The 23,702-nt window shown below is 39.0% G+C and overlaps 2 protein-coding genes and 1 pseudogene across 5 annotated transcripts; 1 reads left to right on the forward strand and 2 right to left on the reverse strand.

Annotated features, from left to right (window-relative positions):
• Positions 1-1,146: 1,146 nt before the first annotated feature.
• LOC137961332 (O-fucosyltransferase 27-like) lies at positions 1,147-9,326 on the reverse strand. 2 transcript variants are annotated; one of them, XM_068808378.1, is made up of 10 exons: positions 8,896-9,326; positions 8,441-8,525; positions 5,697-5,767; positions 5,234-5,322; positions 4,841-5,084; positions 4,639-4,751; positions 4,453-4,543; positions 3,087-3,215; positions 2,445-2,989; positions 1,147-1,889 (listed from the first exon to the last, which is right to left on the reverse strand). In XM_068808378.1, exons 1-10 carry the CDS (start codon positions 9,082-9,084, stop codon positions 1,427-1,429), a joined length of 2,019 nt encoding a protein of 672 aa, XP_068664479.1. In that variant the 5' UTR covers positions 9,085-9,326; the 3' UTR covers positions 1,147-1,426. The 2 variants fall into 2 exon arrangements, with proteins under 2 accessions (XP_068664479.1, XP_068664480.1); XM_068808379.1 differs by having other exon boundaries at positions 1,712-1,875.
• Positions 9,327-11,073: 1,747 nt separating this feature from the next.
• LOC137961329 (phosphatidylinositol 4-kinase gamma 7-like) lies at positions 11,074-15,130 on the forward strand (annotated as a pseudogene).
• Positions 15,131-15,350: 220 nt separating this feature from the next.
• On the reverse strand, positions 15,351-22,213 carry LOC137961330 (calcium/calmodulin-regulated receptor-like kinase 2). 3 transcript variants are annotated; one of them, XM_068808376.1, is made up of 8 exons: positions 22,072-22,213; positions 20,705-21,056; positions 18,951-19,104; positions 18,436-18,562; positions 17,927-18,012; positions 17,785-17,856; positions 16,446-16,649; positions 15,351-16,130 (listed from the first exon to the last, which is right to left on the reverse strand). In XM_068808376.1, the coding sequence occupies exons 2-8, from the start codon at positions 21,043-21,045 to the stop codon at positions 15,813-15,815; spliced, it is 1,302 nt and encodes a 433-aa protein (XP_068664477.1). In that variant the 5' UTR covers positions 21,046-21,056; positions 22,072-22,213; the 3' UTR covers positions 15,351-15,812. The 3 variants fall into 3 exon arrangements, with proteins under 3 accessions (XP_068664477.1, XP_068664478.1, XP_068664476.1); XM_068808377.1 differs by having other exon boundaries at positions 18,496-18,562; positions 20,705-21,082; XM_068808375.1 differs by having other exon boundaries at positions 20,705-21,082.
• Positions 22,214-23,702: the final 1,489 nt, after the last annotated feature.

Consider the following 23,702-nt stretch of genomic DNA (forward strand, 5'->3'; position numbering starts at 1 on the left):
AGAAAGTGAAGGAAAATACCAACAAGTAAGAACAAAAGGAGAAGAAATTGACATTGAACAACGAGATGAAGACGAAAATGTGGAACAAGAAGAGCGGTTGAACAGTATAAAGATTAGCCAGAAGGACTGGGGACATTTCCGGTCTTTCTGCTCTCTAAATTGTCATGAAGGTCATGGGGTAAGTGATTTTGATCGTTTCTATCATTTCAAAAAGATCTACCTAAATCTCTGATCTAAATTGCTCGAGCTTCTCCACCCTTTTTCATTTTTGTCTTGCACTTACTCCAACTACTTATCTATATTCCATATGTCTTCTCTTTCTATTTTCCTCAGTTTCATGGGATTCTGGCATTTTGGCGAAGAAAAGAATCAGAAGCAGAAGAAGCTTTGTGAAAGCACTTCAGATAGGGTTTGTAAAATTTGACGGCCACCTACTTTTGTGTCGTCTCACTCATTGCACATGTCTTCACATGATTAAGTAGACCGGAGGAGGAAGACTTCCGACTAGGGCGTCCTGACCTGGGTGAATCATCCAGTGGCGTGATTGTTGATAGTTGATAATGTAGCTTTTGTTTATATGAGATCATCAAGTTCATAAGCAATCGCCCCGAGAGTTATCAAACCTTAAGCAACTGTTACCCGTTCTCGCTTTTTGTAAAATAAGTTAGCTGATGGATACCTGAATCTCTGTTCGTTATTTGCAAGCAGTATCAGTGGAAACCAGAAGCAGAAACCAAGTATGGCGGCGTTTACAAACTACCTGGCATTAGACGTATTCGATTCCCTGAAAGCTTGAACTGTGAAGGAATCCAGATGAAGCATTGTATTTTTTTTCCCTGATACTTTCATCCCCAAATCCAATAACGAGAAGTCGTTTTCAGCAGCGACCATGGCTTTGGCGGGCCCTGCGGATGCGCTGGGTAAAGCTCTGTGCTGCACGGTTCTTTCCGGCGACAAAACACCAAGCTAGAAACCCTGCAAGTGCAGAGTAAGCTCCACCTTTCTTATTACCCATCATCTTCAAGCTTCGATGACCTCAGACACTCTCAACAAACCAGATAAAAAAACTGGAATGCGAACTCATGTCTTCGATAATTGACTAGTAACCTTACTCTGAAATGAAAACGGAGAAGGCTTCTTGTCATCAGAAACCTGGTCGTAAGTTTGTGATAGTTAAGTTTGTGGATACAGGGAAGTATCATCAGCTACTTAAGCTGCTCTATGTTGACGGCGAGGGAGCTACAGCATAGTTTGTTCTCTGTTAGTGTCACTGTTCTTCAGAGAAAGATCGAGTCTTTCTCTTTCTCATCAAAACTGTACAGCTTTCCTAGTTCAATGGGACCTTATATACAGTGCAAAACTTGCTGAAGGAAAACACCCCTAATTAAAATACAAAAAAAAGACTTGACCAGCCGGTTCAGTTAGTCTATCTTTCTGCATCATCGGATTCTTCTTGATCCTCCGATGAAATTTCCTCTTTGTTACTCATTTCAGGAGTGGCAACTCCATGACCAGCAGTCTGCGGAAATAACTGTCTCATTGTAGAATCATCATCATCATAATCCTTTTCACTTTCCTTGCCTAGAACTGAGATTGTGTCATTGTCCATCCAAGATGGGCAAGGGTACTGGACACCTAGTGAGTCTAGAGCTTTGAAGTGAGTTGAGGAATTTGTCGCATGGGTCGATGCTTCCGCTACTTCATGCGTCATGCATGAGCATTCAGGGACTGGATGGGAAAGAAAGGTAAGAGGTTTAGAGTTCTTCAATGCTTGGTGGAGTCCATCAAGCAGACTTTGGCTAAGGATCTTGCGGATGGATATGACCCATGTTGTGTTTGCTTCGTCTAGGTGGTCCCGAATTTCTTCTAGGATACCTGTCACCACCTTTCTGTGTTAGGAGAAGCCAAAGTAGCATGTGAGCATCAAATGCGACAAATAAAACACAAAAGGATTATAAATGAATTATTCACAGGGAAAATGAAAAGTTAAACAGCTTGACAGCTTTTCTATGAATCATTTCTCTCATCTAGCATCTCTTTCCCTGTGATTTCATGAATACTGGGGTATCAGTGAAAATTGGTGAATAATTACTTCTTTTTGATTAAAAAATGATAAATAGTTCACCAGGAAGAAACTATTTCAACTACCTTAGTACCAGTTTTGTGGCTTACTTAGTATTAGCAAGCAAATGACCTGGTTTTAAGGTGTCATATCTATTCTAGGGCCCAATCAAGAGTCACTGTCTGAAAATCAGCTAAAAGCTTCACCTTTTTTTCAAAACTTTACCTACCCTGTCTAACTGAGTAAGCACATCCCTCCTGTTTTACCCAAAAACATACACAACTTAAAGTTATATCCTGCCCCACCATTCCTCTGATTATTCATAATTTCAACATCTTTTAAATTAATCCATATGAAAGATCAGGAAGAAAAGGAAAATTACCTATCAGGCCTGAATGTTTTTGCAGCAGCAGATTGGTAGAGCCTGTGGCCCATCACCATGCTTGCAAAATTTGGATGCCCTTTACCATCTCGATCAAATCCAGGGATGAAGACATCAGCTTCCACAGAAATTATGTAGTCTATTGCTTCCCAGAGCAGTTTATGAGCTTTGGTTCTCAACTCCGTTATTGTTGGCTCAGGTTCTTTATCAACCTCAGCTACCCAGCCCCACCAACCTTCTACATTGTAAGGATACTTGGGCCTGGCAGGAGGTGGTGGAAGTGGCCTGGGACGTGGGCCAGATGTATCAACCTTCATTTCTTTCGTGAACTGAGGCTTGTCATGAGGTGGGGGTTCGGCTGGGTATCTCTCTTGACCATAAATACCCATGAGCTCGCTATTAGTGCATAGAGAGGTCCTATCAACAACATTCTCAAAAGGAGCATGTAGAGGAATTAACACTCTTTGGCCACCAAAAACTTCCCCTCCTGAAACATATATGATGGTGTTGGATGGGTAACCATATGCATGAAGAAGAATGCCAACCTGCCAATGAAGTTTTAACTAATCGATTATAGCACCCAATTTGTAGCATATTCAACCATTAAAGATGCAGTAATTTCCATGAAAATTGTTATCTTACCTCTTCTGGTAACAGAGGGCATGAACCATTGAGATGCTGCTTCACAGAGTCAACACGTAAATTCCCTCTAGCAATCCCACGTTTGATCATCCATAACCTTCTGTATTGTATGAGTTCTGCATGAACATCCTTCAATGGAGTTTGGAGCAGATGTACAAAATCAGATACAGTGAACAATTTTAAAGTTCTACAAGGTCCTTTAGAAACCAATTATATGGTCCAGAACTTTCTTTCTTAGGGGAAAAAGTGAGTGCTGGTGATTGTCAAAAGGAGTCTAACCCATCCAACTGTTACACCAGCTCATTTGGGCCACGCCCCTGAAATGGAATAAGAGTATTCTTCCTTGTGTATAGTCTCATTTAGAAATACAGAGTAGGAAAAACTCTCACATTGAAGAGTTTGAAGAAAAGTTAATAGGGTATAAACTTGAGTAATAAGCCTCAAGTGGCTAGTCATTTTTGGGATGGAACCAGGCACAACCCAACAGGATTTTCAAAGTATGTTGTATGCGTGTGCTAAGGCCACTTTGTACTCCTTAGGTTATTTGTGTGTTATAGAGTCCATAAGGTGAGACCCAGGTTATTTGTGCCTTATGTGATGTAAGGGGGAGTGTTGAGTGGAAAAAAGTCTAGGCTTCCTACGTTGTCAGTCATTTTGGGATGGAATCTAACTCCTAGTTTGTACTCAGGTTATTAGTGTGTTGTTGACACCATTTTGAGAGCATGTGTAGTGCGTGCTTTGTTGAGAGTTTATAGTTGTGTGTTAGGCCCATTATGTGTAACCTTGGACGTGAGGGGAGTGTTGAGTGGGAAAAAATTCATATTAAAAAGTGCTAAGAAAAGCTAAAGGGTTAGAAGTTTGAGCAATAGACCTCCTCAGTGGCTAGTTATTTTGGGATAGAACCGAGTTCAACCCAACAAGGAATCATTTTAGCTTGAAGAGAATTCACCCGATTAACAGGATACTTGACTTGGACAAGTCAAGCAGCAGTTTGTTAATTTGTACAAGTATGCTCAAATCAAATATATGACCAAGTAGAAACATAGTTCATAGTTTACCTAGGTTCTTTAATTTAGGCAACAAAAGGATGTTTTGTGGTATCAATACCTCGTTTTCCAAGTTAATTCACTTACTAAGCAGCAGTTCCCTAATCTGCTTAGGTTCCTATGGCCAAGTAGTTACTAAGTTTCCAAGAACTGTTTTCTGATTATAGTATGCAGTATTAGAGTTTAAGTCAGGTACTATAATTCTTGAACTACGTCAGGGACTCAAAATATGGTTTGCCTTCAAGATAATTGAGATATATTGCTGCTTCAGCAAAGCATGTTTATGTTACACATTGCAGTTTGGAGGTTGAAATCTGAACCTGGAAGAGTTCAGCACACCCATGATAAGCGAGAGCATCCTTAGTCATCCCGGGATCATATGCTAGGAATGGTTGACCAGAAGCACGCAACCTGAAAAGATTTCAAGAAAAAAATAAATTAAAAAAAAACGAAAAGAAGAAATGCAAGTGATCCATATAATGGGTCAGAAAGAAGTTTCCCGTCACCTAATTAGCATTTTGGCAGCAAGTTCTTGAACCTCTTGCCGAAATTGAAGTGCATGGAATGCAACTCGACATCTCAATCTCTGGTATTCTTCAAGAGGGGGTGGAAGAACAGCCTTTCTCGACAAAGGAAGGGTAAAAAGAAGATCATCTAACATGAACAAAAAGAAATGGCATTAAAAAGGCAGCACTCATTTGCACTTACCTGCAAGCATCCACCATCTGATATAAGCAATTCAACAACTGAGTGCCTTTTCAAAACAGGCAGAACCATTTGAAGATAAAAATCAGTTGAGGTAGAACGAGGAACTCTAAACACAGGTATCTCCTTTTTCCTTCTTGCAGCTTTTAATTTCCTGGGAAGAGTTCTTTCAACAACTACATCTTTTGCTAGTGTAGCTATGAACTGATCCTCATCAAAAAGGTATGCAAAACTTTTGTAATCAGAGCTGCACAAAACAAATTAATAAATATGTTCTCAGAAAAAAAAAAAACAAATAAAGAAATAAGAAAAAGGAGTCCATAACTTTTAATATGCCAAAAGATAAAATAGCTAAGTTTATTTTCCAGGATAAAGTGAATCTAAAATACACCAGACCTGATTCCTTTGCTGCTTGTGGTTGACTGAAGCTCGGGGACAATTAAAGTACCATTGAGAAGACGTGAAACCACAACTGCATCACAAATCTGAAAGATTGGAGATGTAAGGGCACCCTCTAGTGCACAAGATAGACTCAAGATACATGTGTGCTCAAACCACTTGCTTGAGCAAACAATCAGTATGATGTTACATATTGTGTGGCCTCCATAAATGAGCCATTAGGAGAACTTCAAGTCTGATAGGAAGTTTAGTAAAGTACTTATGCAGCACTAGGGGAGTCAACTGGTGAAATATTTTTGGTCCAGCCCTCTCTAGGGGTGGCCCCATTCAAATGGCACTAAAGCAGGCTCTCAGAAGTATTAAATAGAAGACTCAAAATTTTCTATGACCGAAGTACTTGAGGCCTCTGCATCAATCCCAATTACATCAAGTAACAGAGAAAGTAAAGTTGGGACCTTACCGAGTTCCTGATATCATGAAAGCCTCCATGTATTCTCACAAAGATAAAGCCATTGGTTTTCAATGCAGGAGCTGTTATTATATGTTAAAGATAAGAGACATACATCTTGTTTAAAATCTTAATAAGACATAAATTATAAATGGATTGGGCAAATCAACTGTAAGAATAAACAACCATATATCAGATGTTGATACAATGCATACTTGGATCATTAAATAAGCTGCCCAAGCTTTCTAATGCCGAACCCACATGACATTTGCACATGACTTTCAAATGTTTCAAGCAGATTCTGTTGATAAGTACGTTAAACATATGCTAAGCTAACCAAATACTAGGGTTAGTGAATTTCTCATGCTTATGTAGTAGCATATTCACTTTTATCAGACTAGATCTTACAGTTTGAGTAGACCTTTGAAGTTCATGTACACGTTTCATTTATTAGAGTAGGTCAATATATCTCATTGTGCATTAGAGTAGACACTTGTCTTATGTCCCTCCAATGTTTCACTTTAGTGATAGCATTCTTACTATGATCACTAGATTGGTTTAACTTAATTCAGTTGCAAAAACTCCCAAAATCCTACCAATGGTCACCAGGGTTCCAGCATGTTAGACAATATTCTATTTCTTTGTACAAGGACACTAGGATTCCTAAAAATTTTGCACATATCCTATTTGGACCTGTGTTCATTCTGATGAAAAGATACATGGGATTTGATGATATGAAAGTTGTTAGAAATCAGGGGTACTTCAGTAATTTCATGTGTGGCTAAGTTTGTAATATTGGACTTGGGACCCAGATTAGGGGTATGAAGTTGGTGTGGACATTGGGCAAATTCATGATAGTTTAAAGTCGTTTGTATCTCACTTATCTATAGGACCTTGTGTAGGGGCAATTTAGTCCTTTTGTAAGTAACTTAAATGATTTAACAAGATGGTGAACTGCAGGAAGAAGTTTATATGAAGCAACCTCCAGGGTAAGTTGTTCAGGGAGAGGCTAGGAAGATTTGTAAATTGTATAAATCTATTTATGGTCTGAGACAAAGTCCAAAAGCTTGGTTCAATAAATTCGGTAAAGTTGTCATTACTTTTGGGTTTGTGCAGAATCATTGTGATAATTTTTTATCTGTTTTGTATTGACCATTTGGATGTGTGGTTCTTGTAGTACAAGTAGATGACTTTGTATTGTCTGGAAGTGTTACCAAGGAGATTGAGGGAGTGAAGATTTATCTGAGCAGACACTTCTAAATTAAAGATCTTGGGTTTTTGAAATATTTTTTGGGGATTCAAGTTACAAATAGTAAACAAGGCGTAGTTCTATCATAGAGGAAGTATATTATAGTAGGAGGAAAAACATTGGATACATCTATTGAAGTAGGTCGGAATATGTGGGATAAGAACAACTTTTTTTCTGAATAAAATAGGATATGTATAGATGGTTAGTTGGACAGCTGATATATGCTACAATCATGAGACCTGATATTGTATTTCCTGACAGTGTAGCAAGTCAGTTATGGAGTCTCCACGAAAAGTTCATCTTGAAGATGCTTAGAGAATCTTGCTATATTTGAAAGGAGCTCCAGGTAAGGGGCTGTTATATACTCTTTGTGATCACTTCAGAGTTGAAGAGTACTCAGATGTAGATTATGCTGGATCGTAATTTGATAGGAAATCTACCACAAGTTTCTGTGTATTCGTTGGAGGAAACCTTGTTAGTTGGAAGAGTAAAAAACAAAATATAATGGCAAGTTCAAACGCTGAGGTGGAGTATTCATCAATGGCATATACTGTTAGTGAATTCATATGGATTCAGTTGATGTTAAGAGAAAACTTTTCTTTAAAGAACCTATGATGTTTAAGTGTGACAATCAAACAACCATATTTATTGTAAGTAATTTTGTTTTTCATGAGAGAACAAAATACAAGTTGATCTTCACTTTGTGAGAGATGCAGTGATTAGTGGCAAGATAGTTACCTCGATTGTCAGAACCACTAAGCAAATTGGTGATATATTTATAGAGCCTAGTGGGAAGTGAGCCTTCTATAATTTCTATACCAAACTGGAACTACTTAACATACATACTTCAGTTTGAGGGGGAGTGTTAAAAATCAGGGGTATTTCAATAATTCCATGTGTGGGTAAGTCTATAATATCATAATAGTTTGAAATTCCGAGATTAAGAGTATGAAGTTGGTGAGGTCATTGTGTAAAATCATAATACTGTGAAATTTTTTTTATTCTCGCTTATATATAAGACCTTGTGTAGGGGCGATTTAGTCCTTCTATAAGCAACTTAAATGATTTAATCAAAGGAGGATGGGGTGTCAATTTTCCTCTTCTCTTCCCTCTTTCTTCTTCTCTTTTCCTCTTTTCCTCTTGAGTCTCTCTTCTTATTTTAAAAAAGTAATTTACCAACATATGTTAAAAGATTTTCAAGTCCAAGTCAAAGAAAAATGGAGCATCATAATAAACTTGCGGTTCATGTTTATCTGCATCATAACTTTAAAGGCAAACTAAACAGTTAGCTTCTTTAACATAGAACAGTTTGTTCCAAAAATATGTTTTGATGAACAACCAAGGATGAAACATTTGACTTTCTTAAACTGTAAAATGTATTGAAGCGAAAAGACGATCCACCTTCTCCAGTAACTTTAGGAAATGAACAACGAGTCCGCAAGATATGCTAAAATGCTAAATCACCAAGGAAAAAAAATAAATTGTTCAAACATTCAAGAGATCTAACCTTCATAATTTCGTCTTGGATTTGCAAGTGGATGTAGATACTGAAGAGGCCTCACAGGGTTCCATAACCTTCTATCCTGTGCAACCTGCATCAACCAAAAGAGAAGCAGATCAACACTCGTATTTTCTACGTTAGAGGGCAAGATCCAGCGAAATCACTACCCGTTCCAGACCGAAAAGTGTAAAGGAATCAAGAGCCAAAAGATAGTAGATTAAACCAAAGAAGGAAAAGAAAAACGCATGTAAGTAATAATGAGTAAACTAATAATGGCTTGTTTATGTGCTTTCTCTCTCGCATTATTCTACCAAATACTATTCCTTAAATGTGAAGAAAAATGGTAACACACCGCAATTGTAACCAAAGAAGAAACGCCCAATACCCACTAAACAAAATCACATTATCAAGCAAGAAGTAAAGAAAGAGTAAAAATTTTTTTTAAGGGTTTTGGCACTTACGGTACGAAGATACCCTGCATTTTCAGGGACGGGCTTCCAGCGGAAGAGAGTGATCGAAGTCTGGTACTCATAAACGCTCTTCCCCGTATATACCGCAAGAAGAAAATGAAAAAACAAAGAGACAGTAGAAAGAACAACTCCGAAAAGAGCCACCCATTTCAGCTTGGACTTGACGAACTTCCTCATCATTCATGGCATAACATAAGGGAACCAACCAGAAGAGGGAAATTTTCCCAGAAAGTGAGAGTTAAAGCTGGCCCTATCGAATAACCCCGAATTCGCTCGCGATCAGATTCCTCGTTGAAGAGGCAGAAGGAAGAAAAGTGGGCTATGACTCCGACTGCTTCGCAGCCCTCGCCGCTTCAGACAAATGCACGTGATTTCTGTTTCTATTTGAGGCCAAGCTGACCGGCGGCTTCCAAGTTCCAACTATCCTGTAATTTTTCTGGAGAAGCAAGAAAGCTGAAGTTTGAGAATAAACGCACAGTAATTGTTTTCAGAGGTTGGAACTTTGAAAATTCAATGCGCCATTAATGATTGCTATAAATGTTATTTTCTGGATGAAACCGGCAAACGAAAAAGAATGTGACACGTGTCCACAATTTACTTTACTCTTGACCAGGTTGACTGTCCGTTACGCCATTTGCTGCTGCCGCTTACTCAGCATCCTCCCACCAGGACATATCCATCCACGTGGTAAAGAGCTTAAGAAGATTGACTAAAACACCCCCTCCTGCACGAGACTTTCTTCCCTCGTCAAGGGTTTTCCGGTCAAATTCATTACGGTTAGTATGCTGAAGTCAGTGAGTAATATGCTTTTTGACTGATAATTTTCCGGGGCCCACAAATCAGGTCTCCAAATTGCCACGTGGTAACGGATCATTGTGCTGGCTATAAAGCAGGAAAGGGGATCATCACCCTGTTGGCTTTAAAGTCCAAGACTCGAAGCCTTTGTTTTTTCCTTTTTTTAAGTTAATTAAATTAAAGTTTAATTTGACATAAAGTCGTCCATGAGACCTAAAAGCGGGACTTTGGATTAGCTTCCTGTACCTTCCGTTCACTTGTCACCCTTTTAGGACCAGACCCCGGTCCCACGGCTGCGTCACATGATAGATAGTGTCAGTTTTGGCATGCTGGGTGTCGACGGAACCGAGACCCCGAGGAGTATCTAGTATTTGTATCATATGTCGCAGTCCACGCTAGTTCTCAAGTCGCTATAAAACAGTTATAAAACAGTTTATTTCGATAGTAACGTTGATACAATCTATATGTTGCTCGGTCTTACCAACCAGGATCTCTTTATCTTGGTTACATGTCGTCTTCTTCGATTTAGGTACAGTTTGAGACTGCTAATCGCCTATTAGTCAATCTCTATCGAGGTATTTTAAGAAGGGAGAATTTTATCCGCCGAAAGCCGACCGCTCTGACTCGGTGCCGAGTGGCTGACCCTGGCTGAATGACTAAAACACCCGCTCAAGGTGTAGATTTATACGCTGTCTGCAAAAGCTTCCTTGGCTAAAATCGGTAAATTGACAGTAGCCCGTTGCCATTTGGCAGATTCCTGCACCTTGTCTGCCGTCTTCTGAGATTTCCCTTTCGTGGACTCGTTCAGTTTTTGTATTTGCCTCTCTCTCAGTATTTTATACCCAGTTGTCTGATGCCTAGGCATCGAATATCTTAATTAAATATTAGAAAAACCATTTTCTTCAGTTTCGGGTATTTTATAAGATTTCTCGTGGGGCCCGTCTGGTAGATATTTTCGCCTGGTTTTGATCAACTGCTACAATTTTACCCTCGCTTAATTTACAAATTTCTTAAGATCGATGTGACGTGCGAAGGGGCAAGAATGATGATTGCTGATAACTGAACGGGCCAAGTCCGCCCCCCCGGTGCTTTACGGCTTTATTCGCCTTGAAGAAATAATTTTATTTTAACGACAACCGGCAGCAAGCCGTAAAACTGCTCAACGTTTCCACGTCATTCGCCAATCACTTGAATCCACTTCAGCAAGAAGCACGTCTCCGGTATGGACTCGTTAGGGGGCGATTCAGCGGCAGCGATCCCTCTAGGGTTGCATCGGACGATGATAAACAAGGTTTCTAGACTCTTCCACGAAATTGCCCCCGTTTGTCTAACCACGGTTAGTTAACCTTTTATGTCTCCGCGAGTTATAGAGAGGTTTCAGAGACCAGAATTACAGACGGAGCAAAAGAGAGGACTGGAGAGAGGATTTTCGCTCCAGGGAAGGGGTTTCAGAACCGCCTTGATTCTGGACCGTTGTACCGATCTGCTCATATTGCTTAGAGCCGTGGATCTTTGTTCTTCCATTCTGCGGGAACCATCGGCGGCTGCTGGTTCCTCTCTTCTTGCTTTGCCTCATTTACTTCTCCGGATCTTGGATTCTCTGTGAGTTGCTTTTCCTTGTTTGATTTTCCTCGTGTGGACAGATCTGAAGTAGAGCCTAGAATCTTCTGGATGAATCGAACATTTTTTTCGATGCTTTTACTAATTTGGTTTGATTTATTTGAAGATAAATGACTGTTTTGTTTCTGAATGATTGAATGGTGGAGCTCGGTGATCTTTGGTCGGAAATGGTTTCGCCTCGTCTCTCGATCATTAGGAACTTACTCATTTTTCTTCTCAGAGTTTAGTCCTATTTGTTTGTTTCTTTGTTTCTTTGCGTTGAGCGTATTTCATTTTGAGCGTGTTTCCGGGGAGAACATTCCCGTAGTTTAAATGCTGTGATGGGATTTCGTCAGAGCTCTCTCTCGTGAAATATATTAATCATTTTGTTTTTTTTTCACGATTTTTTTAATTTTATTTAGTGCGATTTCATAAAGATTTGCCGCCTTTACTTTGTTGTTACTTGCTGTGTTAGTATTTAAAAAATGAGTTTTTTTTTAATCTCTGTGAAAACATTTCACCAATTATTTACCACTATAGGCTTCTATATCTCGAGGATGATTAGGTTTCTAGTTTAAGTAGACATACGTTTTATTTAACTGCCATTTTATATTGAAAAAAAAACTTGATCTTGAGGGAGGCGCTTTTCTCTTTAAATTTATTTCCGTAACTGTTTTTTAATATGTAGATCCACGAACTGCACTTTCTTGCATGACATCCGACATCTCTTTGGATCTACGGGTACTTGACAGCATGCTTTAGGGTTTGTCCATTGCTTGAACCTTAAGTTGGGGATTTTCATGTATTACCTTTTGTTTGCCTGCTGATTCTTTGGAGCAATTTGTTGATGTGTTGAGACGATCACTGGTTTTTGAGGTTTTGATTTTACGTTCATTCAAAACTTTTTTGGGTAAATTTGCCTGTATGTTCTTGGCATCTATGAGGTTTTTTTTTTTTTTTTAATTTTCTTTTTTCCACCTGGAAAGTAGAAATTACTACGTGCACCATATGCATTATATATATGTGAGCGTGTATATGCAGCTAACGAATTGTTGTTGAAAGCATATTTCTTCGTCGTTGCATTATCTGATAGTATCAAATATCTTATGTTGTTATTTTTTTCAATTACTGTCTTGTGATTTAATTCTTACTTTGCTGTAAAGCAGATCCTTTACCTCTTTTTTTACCATTTCCACTCCCAGGTCCTTAATTTTCCATTATTTTTAAACATGAGTTATTGCATTACCTGTAAATGATTTGCACAGGCCTTAGTAACTAAAATAGGGTTTTCCATGTTTCTTTGTCTAATAGGTTAAGTTCTGCTTCTATCACATTAATCATGATTTACTATTTGCATTACAGGTTTAGACACTTTCAGTCATCTGTGAGATCATATGGCTTCTTCAATGTGGTGAGGTCGCTCAATCTGTCCTGTCACTCGGTTCTTTCAGTACTGTGGCTGATGTGAGATCCAGGAGAGAGAAAATAACATATAGCCTAGTTGCTGGATGATTGTTTGGCAAGTTAATCTACTTCCTTTTAAAGCAGTGTTAGCCTGTGAACTTGGCGTGAGTCTGAGAAGTGGGCAGCTCTCTAACGCCGTGTTTGCTGGGCTAGGCAATTCACTCTTGTCTTCATCCTTCCATGTCTCGTAACTTGGACAGCCCAGTCCAGACACAGATGGCTGTTGCAGTGTTTAATGGGACCCTTGGCGGTGAATACCATGGGGCAAAGAGGATGGAAGAGAAGCCTCCTGGAAGGCGCCGTATCTTTGTCCAAACTGACACTGGGTGTGTCTTGCCAATCGAATTGGATCGGGGTGATAATGCGCACACTGTGAAAAGGAGGTTGCAGCTGGCTTTAAATGTTCCTACTGAGGAGACATCCTTAACTTTTGGAGACCTTGTGTTGAAGAATGATCTGAGTGCAGTGCGAAATGATTCACCATTACTCCTTACAAGGAATCTTCTTCACCGAAGCTCATCCACCCCATGCCTCTCACCAACTGGAAAAGACCTTCAACAGAGAGATCGCACTGGACCCATTGAGATATTAGGTTGCTCAAGTAGTTGTTCCCGTGCAAAACATACTGTGAAGGATGTTGTGAAAGCCATAAAAAATGGGGTTGATCCAATACCAGTGCACAGTGGGCTTGGTGGTGCTTACTACTTCTGTAATGTCAGAGGAGAGAGCATTGCCATCGTGAAGCCTACAGATGAAGAACCTTTTGCCCCTAACAACCCAAAAGGTTTTATTGGAAAGGCCCTTGGGCAGCCAGGCCTGAAACGATCAGTGAGAGTTGGTGAGACTGGCTTCAGAGAAGTTGCTGCGTATTTGCTGGACTATGACCATTTTGCAAATGTGCCCCCAACTGTTCTTGTCAAGATTACCCACTCGGTCTTCAATGTGAATGATGGTGTCAACAACACTAATAAATCCCACGACCAAACAAAGTAGCAAATGCTTCATTTCAGCAAAATAATGCTTTCATTGTCCAGGCCCAAACTTCATGTCTCAGGCTGTGCACAGATAGGTACTATGCCCAAATTCTCAGATTAAGTGGATTTTCAACACTGACAGACATGCGGGCAATCTTTTGGTTCGAAAACTTGATAGGGTTGGGAGATTCGGGCAAGTGGAGCTGATCCCAATTGATCACGGCCTTTGCTTGCCAGAGAGCTTGGAGGACCCCTACTTTGAGTGGATCCACTGGCCTCAGGCATCCATTCCCTTCTCAGATGATGAGCTTGAATATATAGCAAATCTTGACCCTGTGAAGGACTCTGATATGCTCCGTATGGAGCTACCTATGATTCGTGAGGCATGCCTTCGGATTTTGGTATTATGCACAATTTTCCTGAAGGAAGCAGCAGCTTATGGGCTGTGTTTGGCAGAGATAGGGGAGATGATGAGCAGGGAATTTCATGGGCGAGAAGAGGAACCTAGTGAGCTGGAGGTTGTTTGTATTGAGGCAAGGAGACTAGTGGCAGAGAGGGAGGCTTTGTTTTCCCCAAAGGCTGCTGATGCTAGAGGGGAGGATGATGAGTTTCAGTTTGACATAGAGTGTGAGGAATCAGATTTTGTTGCGAAGGCAGCTGATGATTACTTTACCAAACCATCCTGCCATTTTGGGTATAAAGGAGGGAGTGGCCGAAACCCCCTCTCTAAATTGGAGGAGAGTGTGGAAGAAGAACAAAGTGATGGTGAAGAAGGCAAGGATAAGTTTGATGATGAACTGGTGGTGGCTCGTGACAGGGCACTGCCTATGTCCAGACTATCCATGTCGCTGAAAGGAATTAGTGTGCTTGAGAAGAACCAAGGGTACAAGGTTGCAAAAGGGGAAGGGAGTGGCAGCAGTAGCCGGAGTGCAAATGAGCAGCTTCCTGCAAGTGCAAGCTTTGTCAAATTGGCTGACATGAAGGAAGAGGAATGGGTGCTGTTCCTTGAGCGCTTTCAGGAGCTATTGATTGGTGTTTTGGCTGGACGAAAGAGCGTGGTAGGGCCTAGGCAGAGGCAGAGGCTCGGGACTTCTTGCCAATTTTGAAAAAGAGGTCTAGTGTGTTTGTTTTGGTATAAAAAACGGAAGATGGATGCTGAAGAATAAGACGCGCGGAGCCTGTTGTAGGATTTGTAGTGTTTTTCTTTTCTTCTTTATTCCTCTCGTTTGAGTGGGAAAGGAAAATTTTTGTAAATATTCTTAGACAGATCGCCAGCGGCTTTTTTTTTTTCTTCTTTTTTCATTTTGTGTTTTCCTTTGTTATTATCTTACTCGTTGTTGTCTGCCATGGAAATATAGGTGGTAATAATATACTACAAAAAAAAATATTGTACATAGGGTGTGTTTGGTGAGTCTATGTACCCATCACTTCTCTCGGTTCCTTCTCTTTAACGGCGGCAATCATATGAGCTGTGATGTGTTAATATATTGTTGTGTTTTTTTTTCTGGAAACTGGTCACGTTTTGATTAACTACTAAGTTCATTACAGTATTATTAACTACACAAGCAATCAAACCCATTCGATGGATGTGTCAAGTTAGCAGAGTTTCTTCCCTTTAAAGCAAGTATAGAAGGAATGTAATGAAGCTTGCCAAGTAACAGGTGGGGTTATAGAAGAAAGTATGTCGGGGGAAAGTCATATCTCCATCCAAAAGAAGAAAAAAAGGCTGGTAAGGTAAGTAATAGTGGTATGTGGGAAAAAATTTTTTGCTAAGCCAATGGCTGTTTCAGTCAGAAATTAACATCGATCGGGCCATAATCTGCTGGAGATTCTTGGAACTCGGATTTTACTTGTCTGGAACATCAGGAAGACATGTAGTTCTGGAGGAAGCCTGTGCCTATGATTTGGGGATGCGGAGGACTCCTTTTGACGGAGAAATAAACCAGACTAAACAGAGCTATTTCACACCTGAAGTACAGGACCAGTAACTCACACCCACCCCTTTGGCCTCTCAGCGCTGTCAATTTAACATCACATTTAAGAGCCACTCTTCATATGTAAAAACTTTGACAGCTATCATTCTTTGATACTGGCCATACTACTTAATTCGATTTGCTGATGCTTTATCTGCTTGACAATATGAGGAATTTCCCCTCTTGTAAAAGAAATGGAAGATAGAGACAGAGAAGTGTCTCTCTTCGTAAGGCGACGCTGCCTAATTCTGGAGATGGCCAAAGATACATCTCCTATCGATGGTCTTTTTCTTGGGACTTTCTGTGTGCATCTGTAAGCAATAGTTGCAAGAAGCTGGACTTCTTCAAGATCACATTTTCCAACGAGATTTTGATCCAGTATCTCATCCCAGCCTCCTTTCCCATCCGCACTCATTGCTGCCTAAATCATAAAACACATTGTTCATATATTGATGCAAGAAGAATCAGTCAACTGGATTCAATAGAAAAATAATCTTTTTTCAGGTATCAAGCAGTTAATGACGATCAATGAGCAACTTGGTTCACTATTAGTTGCCGACTGGTTAATTGAGTAATATGTAGCACTCATCTTGAATATGGAATCTTCGAACTTGCTTTTCTGGTGATTGGTTTAGTTTTTGCACCATTAAGTGCCTAAGTACAGAATGCTCCCAAAGTTTACTGGCATTTGCATGAAAGGAATTATCATTACGTACCAAGATGAGAGAGGACTTACAAGATCAATATAGTCTGATAGACCTTGCTGCGGATTTATAGCTGTCAAGAGTTCAAAAAGAATGATTCCAAAACTGTAAATGTCACTCTTTTTGGTAAACCTGTTAGTTGACATATATTCGGGGTCTATGTAGCCATATGTACCCTTCAAACCTGAGTGTCTCCCATCAAGTACCTCTTCCTTGGATAACCCAAAATCTGCAACCTGATAACAAAATCACATTCAGTGACCATTCAAAAAACAGTAATAGGGTATGCAATTAGTTGTATACAGGACCAAGACCTAAATACAGATCGTCGTACGTCGAGACCATAAACAGCCTGGATTATTGATTGTGTTAACGTTTATCATAAATAGAACACGATATATACAATTTCAGATTTCCAACCATAGGCAAAAATAAAAATAAAAACTCTCAATTTCGAATCAAACTCTGAGTCAATCAACAACAATTTGGTGGATATTGCCTTCATTTAAGTTTTACTCATTTTAAAGGATTCCCCTCCTAGACTTATCTTTGATAGAGTTCTTGACCCTTTCTTTTCATAAGGTTAACATGATCTATTTAAAGGGCACTGTTCAGTCAACAAATATATTAAAGGTATTTAAAAATCTCAAATACTCTTATTATCATAGCTCAATTTTTTTAAAAAAAATGTTGGATTAAGCCCTATTTTATTCCAAAATGACTAGCTACTTAGGAAGCCTAATTCTCAAACTTATAACCCACTAACTTTTCTTACAACTTGTTAATGTGGGACTTTTTCCCACTCAATACTCCCCCTCACGTACTAGATTACACATAACGGGCTTGAAACATGCTTACAAACTCCCAACGTAGCACACAACATAAAAATAACCTAGCTCTAACCTTATGGAGTCTAAAATACACAAATAACTTGGGAGCACAAACAGGGTTTTGGCCCACATAAACAACTTGCTCTGATACCATTATTGGATTGAGCCCACTTCAATCTCAAAATGACTAGCCATGTTCAACCTTATAACGCATAAACTTTTAATAACACTTTTTAAGTGAGACTTTTTCCCACTCAACAAAGAACACAACTGTTAGTTATTTCCACGATACGCTAAGCAATGACCTGTAATAATTTATACTATGCAGTAACTGTCCATAACCTAGCAATTTATAACTTCAGGAATCAAAGCAAATGCTGCAGGGACAGTGTGTTCATGGGAGCATTTGGTTTTTGAGTGCATAGAAGTATCTAAATGCAGATATACATGACAAAAAATGTGAGTGCATATAAGTGTCTAATGCAGTAACAACGAAGATAAAAAATGGGTACTAGAGGTATGAAAAAGCACATTGTATTACCTTAGCTCTCATTGTTTGATCCAGGAGTATGTTAGCAGATTTCAGGTCTCTATGTATCACTGGAGGTACAGCCTACCAAGGAATCAGTAAATTAGTCTGACTTAATTGAGAAACCAGTTGAGTTCACAGCAATGCAATATACCCCTTCATGAAGATACTCAATTCCATGTGATACGTCATGTGCAACTTGAAGTCTTTCATCCCAGCTTAGAACGTGGTGGTTTTCTCCTGAGGAAAACTTACTGTTCAGTATGCATACAAGTTTTGTGAATAAGGAAAGATTGATAGAATGAAGCAGCACATCTCTAATTTGGCATATTGAAGTCTTAAGAACTGAAAAAAAAATTAGTGCCAAATATTTAGTATATAGGCCTAAGAATAACTGGAATTTAATTTCTTTAGTAGCTCAGAAAACTTGCAGATATTGGTAAAGAGTTGACTTCAGGGTAGCCTGGAACTTGCCTTCAGCTATCCCACATTTCAACCTGGTGATATGGCAGAAGCAAATTTTCATTGTGTTCATTTTTAGTCTGTCAATTACAGTGGCTGTTCTTCAAACAATCACATGCATCATGCTAGTCTTACTTCTAGAATGAGTTCATAAATAGTATGCAAGACAAATAGCAATGGTGCCTCATGCTTCTAATTTACCATACAGCAGGTTTGCCAAGTTCCCATTACTCATAAACTCGTAGATCAGCATACGTTGACCTTTATCAACACAGTAACCAACCAAGTTGACAAGATTCCGGTGATGCAGCCTAGCCAGTAAAAGTACCTGGAGAAATCAACAACCATGAACTAGCATGTCATTTTACAAAAAAGAAAAAAGAGAAAAGCAAAAGAAAAGCTACCATGTCATTAGAGAACGGCAAAGATAACGTGGATAAGATTTTGGATTGTAACTCTAGTTAAACTTTTAGCTTAAAGACCACTAAATTTACTTAGAGGTTCCCCAATACACTTCTTTTTTATCATAAGTTTTATATATTATAGTTAAAAAAAAATAAGTTTTATATATTGTTCGCTTCGAGAAGAGATTGCACAATATGCAGATAAAAGACATAAATGACTTCCAATTGGAAAAGTTAACTTGATGCAGTTTGTATAAAAGGTAAAGATAGCTATCTGTCTGATGAACTACATGACACTCCACTATAGGTTACCTCTGTCTGGAATTCCTTCTCCCCTTGCTTCGAATTGGAGGCAAGTACTTTAACAGCTACAGTTTCTCCTGTAGGCATTGTGGCTTTGTAGACTGGCCCAAAAGAACCTTGTCCTAAGACAGTGGTAAAGTTCTGTGTTGCTTTCTGTACATCCCTAACAAAACCATAGCAGATTTGGTTAGTATATGCACAGAAGATCTTAAACAATGAACAAATACCACAAAGTTGCTCAAAAGAAAAAAGAAAAAAATAGCCCAGCACATAAACTGACAGATGACAACGGAAGGTGTATGATAGAAAAATGATGCTGAATATTGCTGATTATTCTTGTTGAATACAAGTCAGTATTGAGTATTAATAATTTGGTCTAATCATGTTTACGGTAGAAACATTTCTAAAGGTCAAAGAAAACTCAAAAGGTGGCCGGAGCAACTAGAAACACAAAAGGCCTTCAACCAGAAAGGTTTGGCACAAGCCAACATGCTCCAAACCAGTTCCATACCAATTTACACTGCAGTTTCTCCTAATATTTGTTTTTTTTTCTTCCCCTTATTCCAAATGTTTCTCTTTCAATCTAGACAGGCAGTTCTATAAAATTTTCTTTTCCACTTTTCTCTCATTCCAAAATGGTTATTCTTAAAATATTCACGTCGGCTTACAATTTAGGGATTAAACTTCTTGAAATCCAAATTAATAATGATTTTTTCTTGAATTCCTTATTTTAGAGATTCTGGGTAGCTTGAGAGAAATGAGACATACCTGATCTCTCACCAATGTGTATAGGTCGTAGCTTGATATGACAAAAAACAATCTGCTATATGCACAGTGTTTTTCCCCTTTATTATTATTTTTTTCAAAACAATTTAACCTATCCCATTATCCAACTATGTCTTCAAGAAAGAAATCGAAGTTCAGATACACGGTGAGAATATTCCTTGCACACTAAGTCATGCACTAATATTGACTTGCATAAATACACATGCATATCTGTTCAGATATCGCATATGCACAATTACATCTTATGCAATTTGTCAATTGCAAAAACATTTCAATATGGCTCTTAGATCTTAAGCATCATATATAAATACAGGAGTAAGATTGCAATTATGACTAGACAAGGCATTTGACAAAAAACTGCTCAATTACGTCTAATGCTGTTAAGAATGGTCCCACATAAATCAAAGATTAGAATGATCCAATGCTTATTAATTGGGAAGAGACCTCCTAAATTGGCTAATCATTTGTGGATGGAACTGGATCTAAATTTATATGGTATCAATGAAGGTAATTTTATCTGAGCCTCCACCCAAATTTGTCCATGTAGGAGCCACAAAGAGGGCCCACATGTGAGGGGGGTTGTTAGGAATAGTCTTATATGGATGAAAGATTAGAAAGATCTTATGCTTATTTGTTGGAAAGAGGTCTCTTTAATTGGCTAGGTCATTTTAGGATGCACCAAGACATAACTTTATCAAATGCAGATTTGTCTGTTTCCAAATTTTTGAAAACAACTCTAAAATCTGAAGATGCTCAATAGCTCACAAGGCTGAATAAAGAATTTGAGATTAAGATTCTGACTGTTACCGGATGACGGGATTTTTTCTTTACTTGATTCCTTGACATATTGGTCGAACAGGAAATAAACAATTTAAGCCTGACATTCCTGGAAAAGCATTAACTACAATATAGTTGATTTTACAAAAAAAAAAAAGTACTGGCGATATGCACTCAAACAGGAGGAAGAAAATCCATACTTGTATGTGTATCTTGGGATCCCAGATCTAGAAGCAAATAGATCACCATCCTGGTGCCCCCACCAAGCCCAGGGTGAACTCGTTTTTCCCTGTTGTTGTGACTCGTGAACGATTTCTGAAGTAGATATTGAATCACTGAAGTCCATGCTTATGCCAATTCCACTGGTTCGAATTGGTAAAGCAGCTGAAGGGCTCATACCATTTCCATTTGCATGAAGGGGATTCCGCATACGCTTCCGGTAGAACCTAATAACTACGAAAGCAAAGACTGCCACAAAGATTCCAATGGCCACACCAACTGTGACCCCAATGGCAACTAAAAAATCAGCTTGTTTCCCCATCCTCTGACCACCTTTTGGTGAAAAAGGGTGAGAACATCTAGCAAAAATCACAAGTAAATCAAAATATGAAGGCTATAAAAAATAAACAGATTCAACAGATGAATGTAGGGGGGAAAGTTGTCCATTGCACAACACCATATGACTGAAATGGCTAAATAGTCTATCTTAAAATGGAAAAAAAAAAAAAAAAAAAAAAACAGGCTTAAAGCATGGGATTCTGTTCTTTTAACTTGTTTTCATCATCTCATTGTCAACTTTTTCCTGATAAAGTGGGTCACATCAAAACCTCAATATTTAAGGTTATACACATGCTGAAGACGAAAGATGTCCAGGTGTCGTCTGTTATAGATTAAACTACTTTTTATAAAGCAAAATCTACATGCTGAATCTTCTAAACCGGAAAACTTTTAGCTTTACTGGTGTCTCCGATGTTAACCTTTATTTACAAGCAGATAACTGCATAATCCGCATGAGGCCAAGTCTCTGCTACACTATTCCAGTTTCATCAGCAGTTTATGAGAAAGCATATCTATATATATGCTTTCTCTTCTTTGTTTTCTCCCTTTCTTTTTTGAGGGAGGTGGGAGCAGTACTGGTGACAGATGTTTGGCTCGAAACACGGAACATTCACTAGGATTCTCAAGAACGAGACAATAAAAAACCGAGTGTCCCGAAAATAATAAAGCAGAATTGAACTCTATACTTGATGCAGACTCACTTTCCTTCGCCATATTTGTAATCAGAGATATTTTCCAATTACATTTAAATCGTTAACCGGATAACCACACCAAATGGGTTATTATATTCTCATTCCAAGAGTATCATGAACAACACCTTTCATCTGCAAGGGTGTAATTCAAATGAACGCCCCGTTAGATGCTCCAAAGCACAAAATCCCAGAGTTCAAACCACACAAAGCAAAACAAACACACCTATAACCCAGGAGACACTAACACCAATAAAAGTTCAAACGAACAAAATCTCAAAAAGAAAAAGAGCGACCGCTGGTTTTGAGGAAAAGCATACATTGGGATGAGCCTTTCTAATCCAACGGACGGTACTGCTACTTTTTTAACGGATTGCCGAAGCTCTTCAATTTGTCAAGTGAGCTTTCTCTTCTGCTTGCTTCTCTCCTTCGCTGTCCGAAAGGAAAAGCGGACTCAGCCAATGAAGGAAGACCGGAAGTTGAACGAAATGTTTGTAGCAGAGGTGAATTTGGAATATTAGGGAGCAGTTTTGTCCGAAGAATTAAATTATTCTAGGCCAAGTGTTGGATGAGAGTTCGTTGGGTGAGAAGCAGCTGATATTGATCCGGACGGTAGTTGAGAAAAATAATAATATTAATAAAGTGTGAGTACAGTTTTAAAGTCTGTTACAGGTAAGCTTTTATGTGCCTTAAGGTATTTGGTACGTTGTCCTTTTTTTATCTTGAATGAAGAGTCTCACAGGCTTCTCAAAGCGATATTGACATGATTAAAAACACCGGATTGAGTGCCGGTGCAACCAAATCAACGATGCAGTGCATGGGACTTCAGGGAATCCGCCTCAACTTTTGCTGGCGCTACACGAAAATCAAGACCGATGGGCCCTTACACCATCAAAGCCCATACATAACAGCCCGCTTCCATCTGGGTAGGCTTTTCTGTTTATAATTAAACCCATGTGATTCTCTTGGACCGCGTGGCCATGTCGAAAACAGTTCTATCTCAGTTCCTCAACGTCTAATGTTGCTGAGAAAGGACTGGGATTATATTAGTTGATCACCATTCACAATCGAATAAACAGCACGTCTGTCCGTGTTACATGATCTCTTAATTAATACATTTACAGAAGGATAAAGACCTGATCTTTACACCCCACTCGAAAATAAGTTTTTCTTTTCACCTGCAAAAAAATAACAGCAATCACACATCCATGCCAAAAGTAAAGATGGTTTAATTAACTACATGATCATGTCAGTGATGTTCCACTGTATCTCCACCAGGCTGACGCATTCGTTGAATCGAAAACAATCTACGAGATGGTCGATAGTCATCCCTGCTGCTTGCATGAACGAATACGTGATCACCGGTCCGACTAGCCGGAATCCTCTTCGCAGCAGATCCTTGCTTATGGCTTCTGCCTTTGGAGTCCTCAGAGGAACATTCCTTGGGTACTTGAATCGATTGATGATGGGTCTGAAATTTAGAAATCCCCATATGTAGTTGCTGAAAGAGCTGTGTTCCTTCACTATCTGCAACATTTTTTTTTTTTTTTTTTTTCATGGAGACGAAAGTAAGAGTTTATCACTGTTATCTGCTATATAGCAGCATTTTGTTACGTTTGGTTTGGGAGATAGCTAGGACTGACCTTCAATATGCATTTAGCATTTTGTACTATGCACCTGACCCTGCTTTCTTCTAGCATGAGCTTCTTATTTGAAGTTATCTCTGCGATCTCTTTCTCCTCCATCTTCCCAACGACATTGGCATCAAATCCCGCAAAAACTTCTCTGCCATTGAGCGGGAAGCAGTTTCAAGTTATTAAGGCATGCAAATAAAAAAAATTGGAATCTGGATCGAAGTATGAAGAGGTGAGAGATTTATTAAATACCTGTAGAGGTCTCTTTTGCTGAGAATTTGGGTCCAGTTCTGATCCATTAACATGCCTGACAATGT

This window comes from Aristolochia californica, unplaced genomic scaffold (genome assembly GCF_029961685.1).
Source record: "Aristolochia californica isolate CCGP_79_NKW_82.1479 unplaced genomic scaffold, dmAriCali1.0.hap1 SCAF_335, whole genome shotgun sequence".
NCBI classification, from domain to species: domain Eukaryota; kingdom Viridiplantae; phylum Streptophyta; class Magnoliopsida; order Piperales; family Aristolochiaceae; genus Aristolochia; species Aristolochia californica.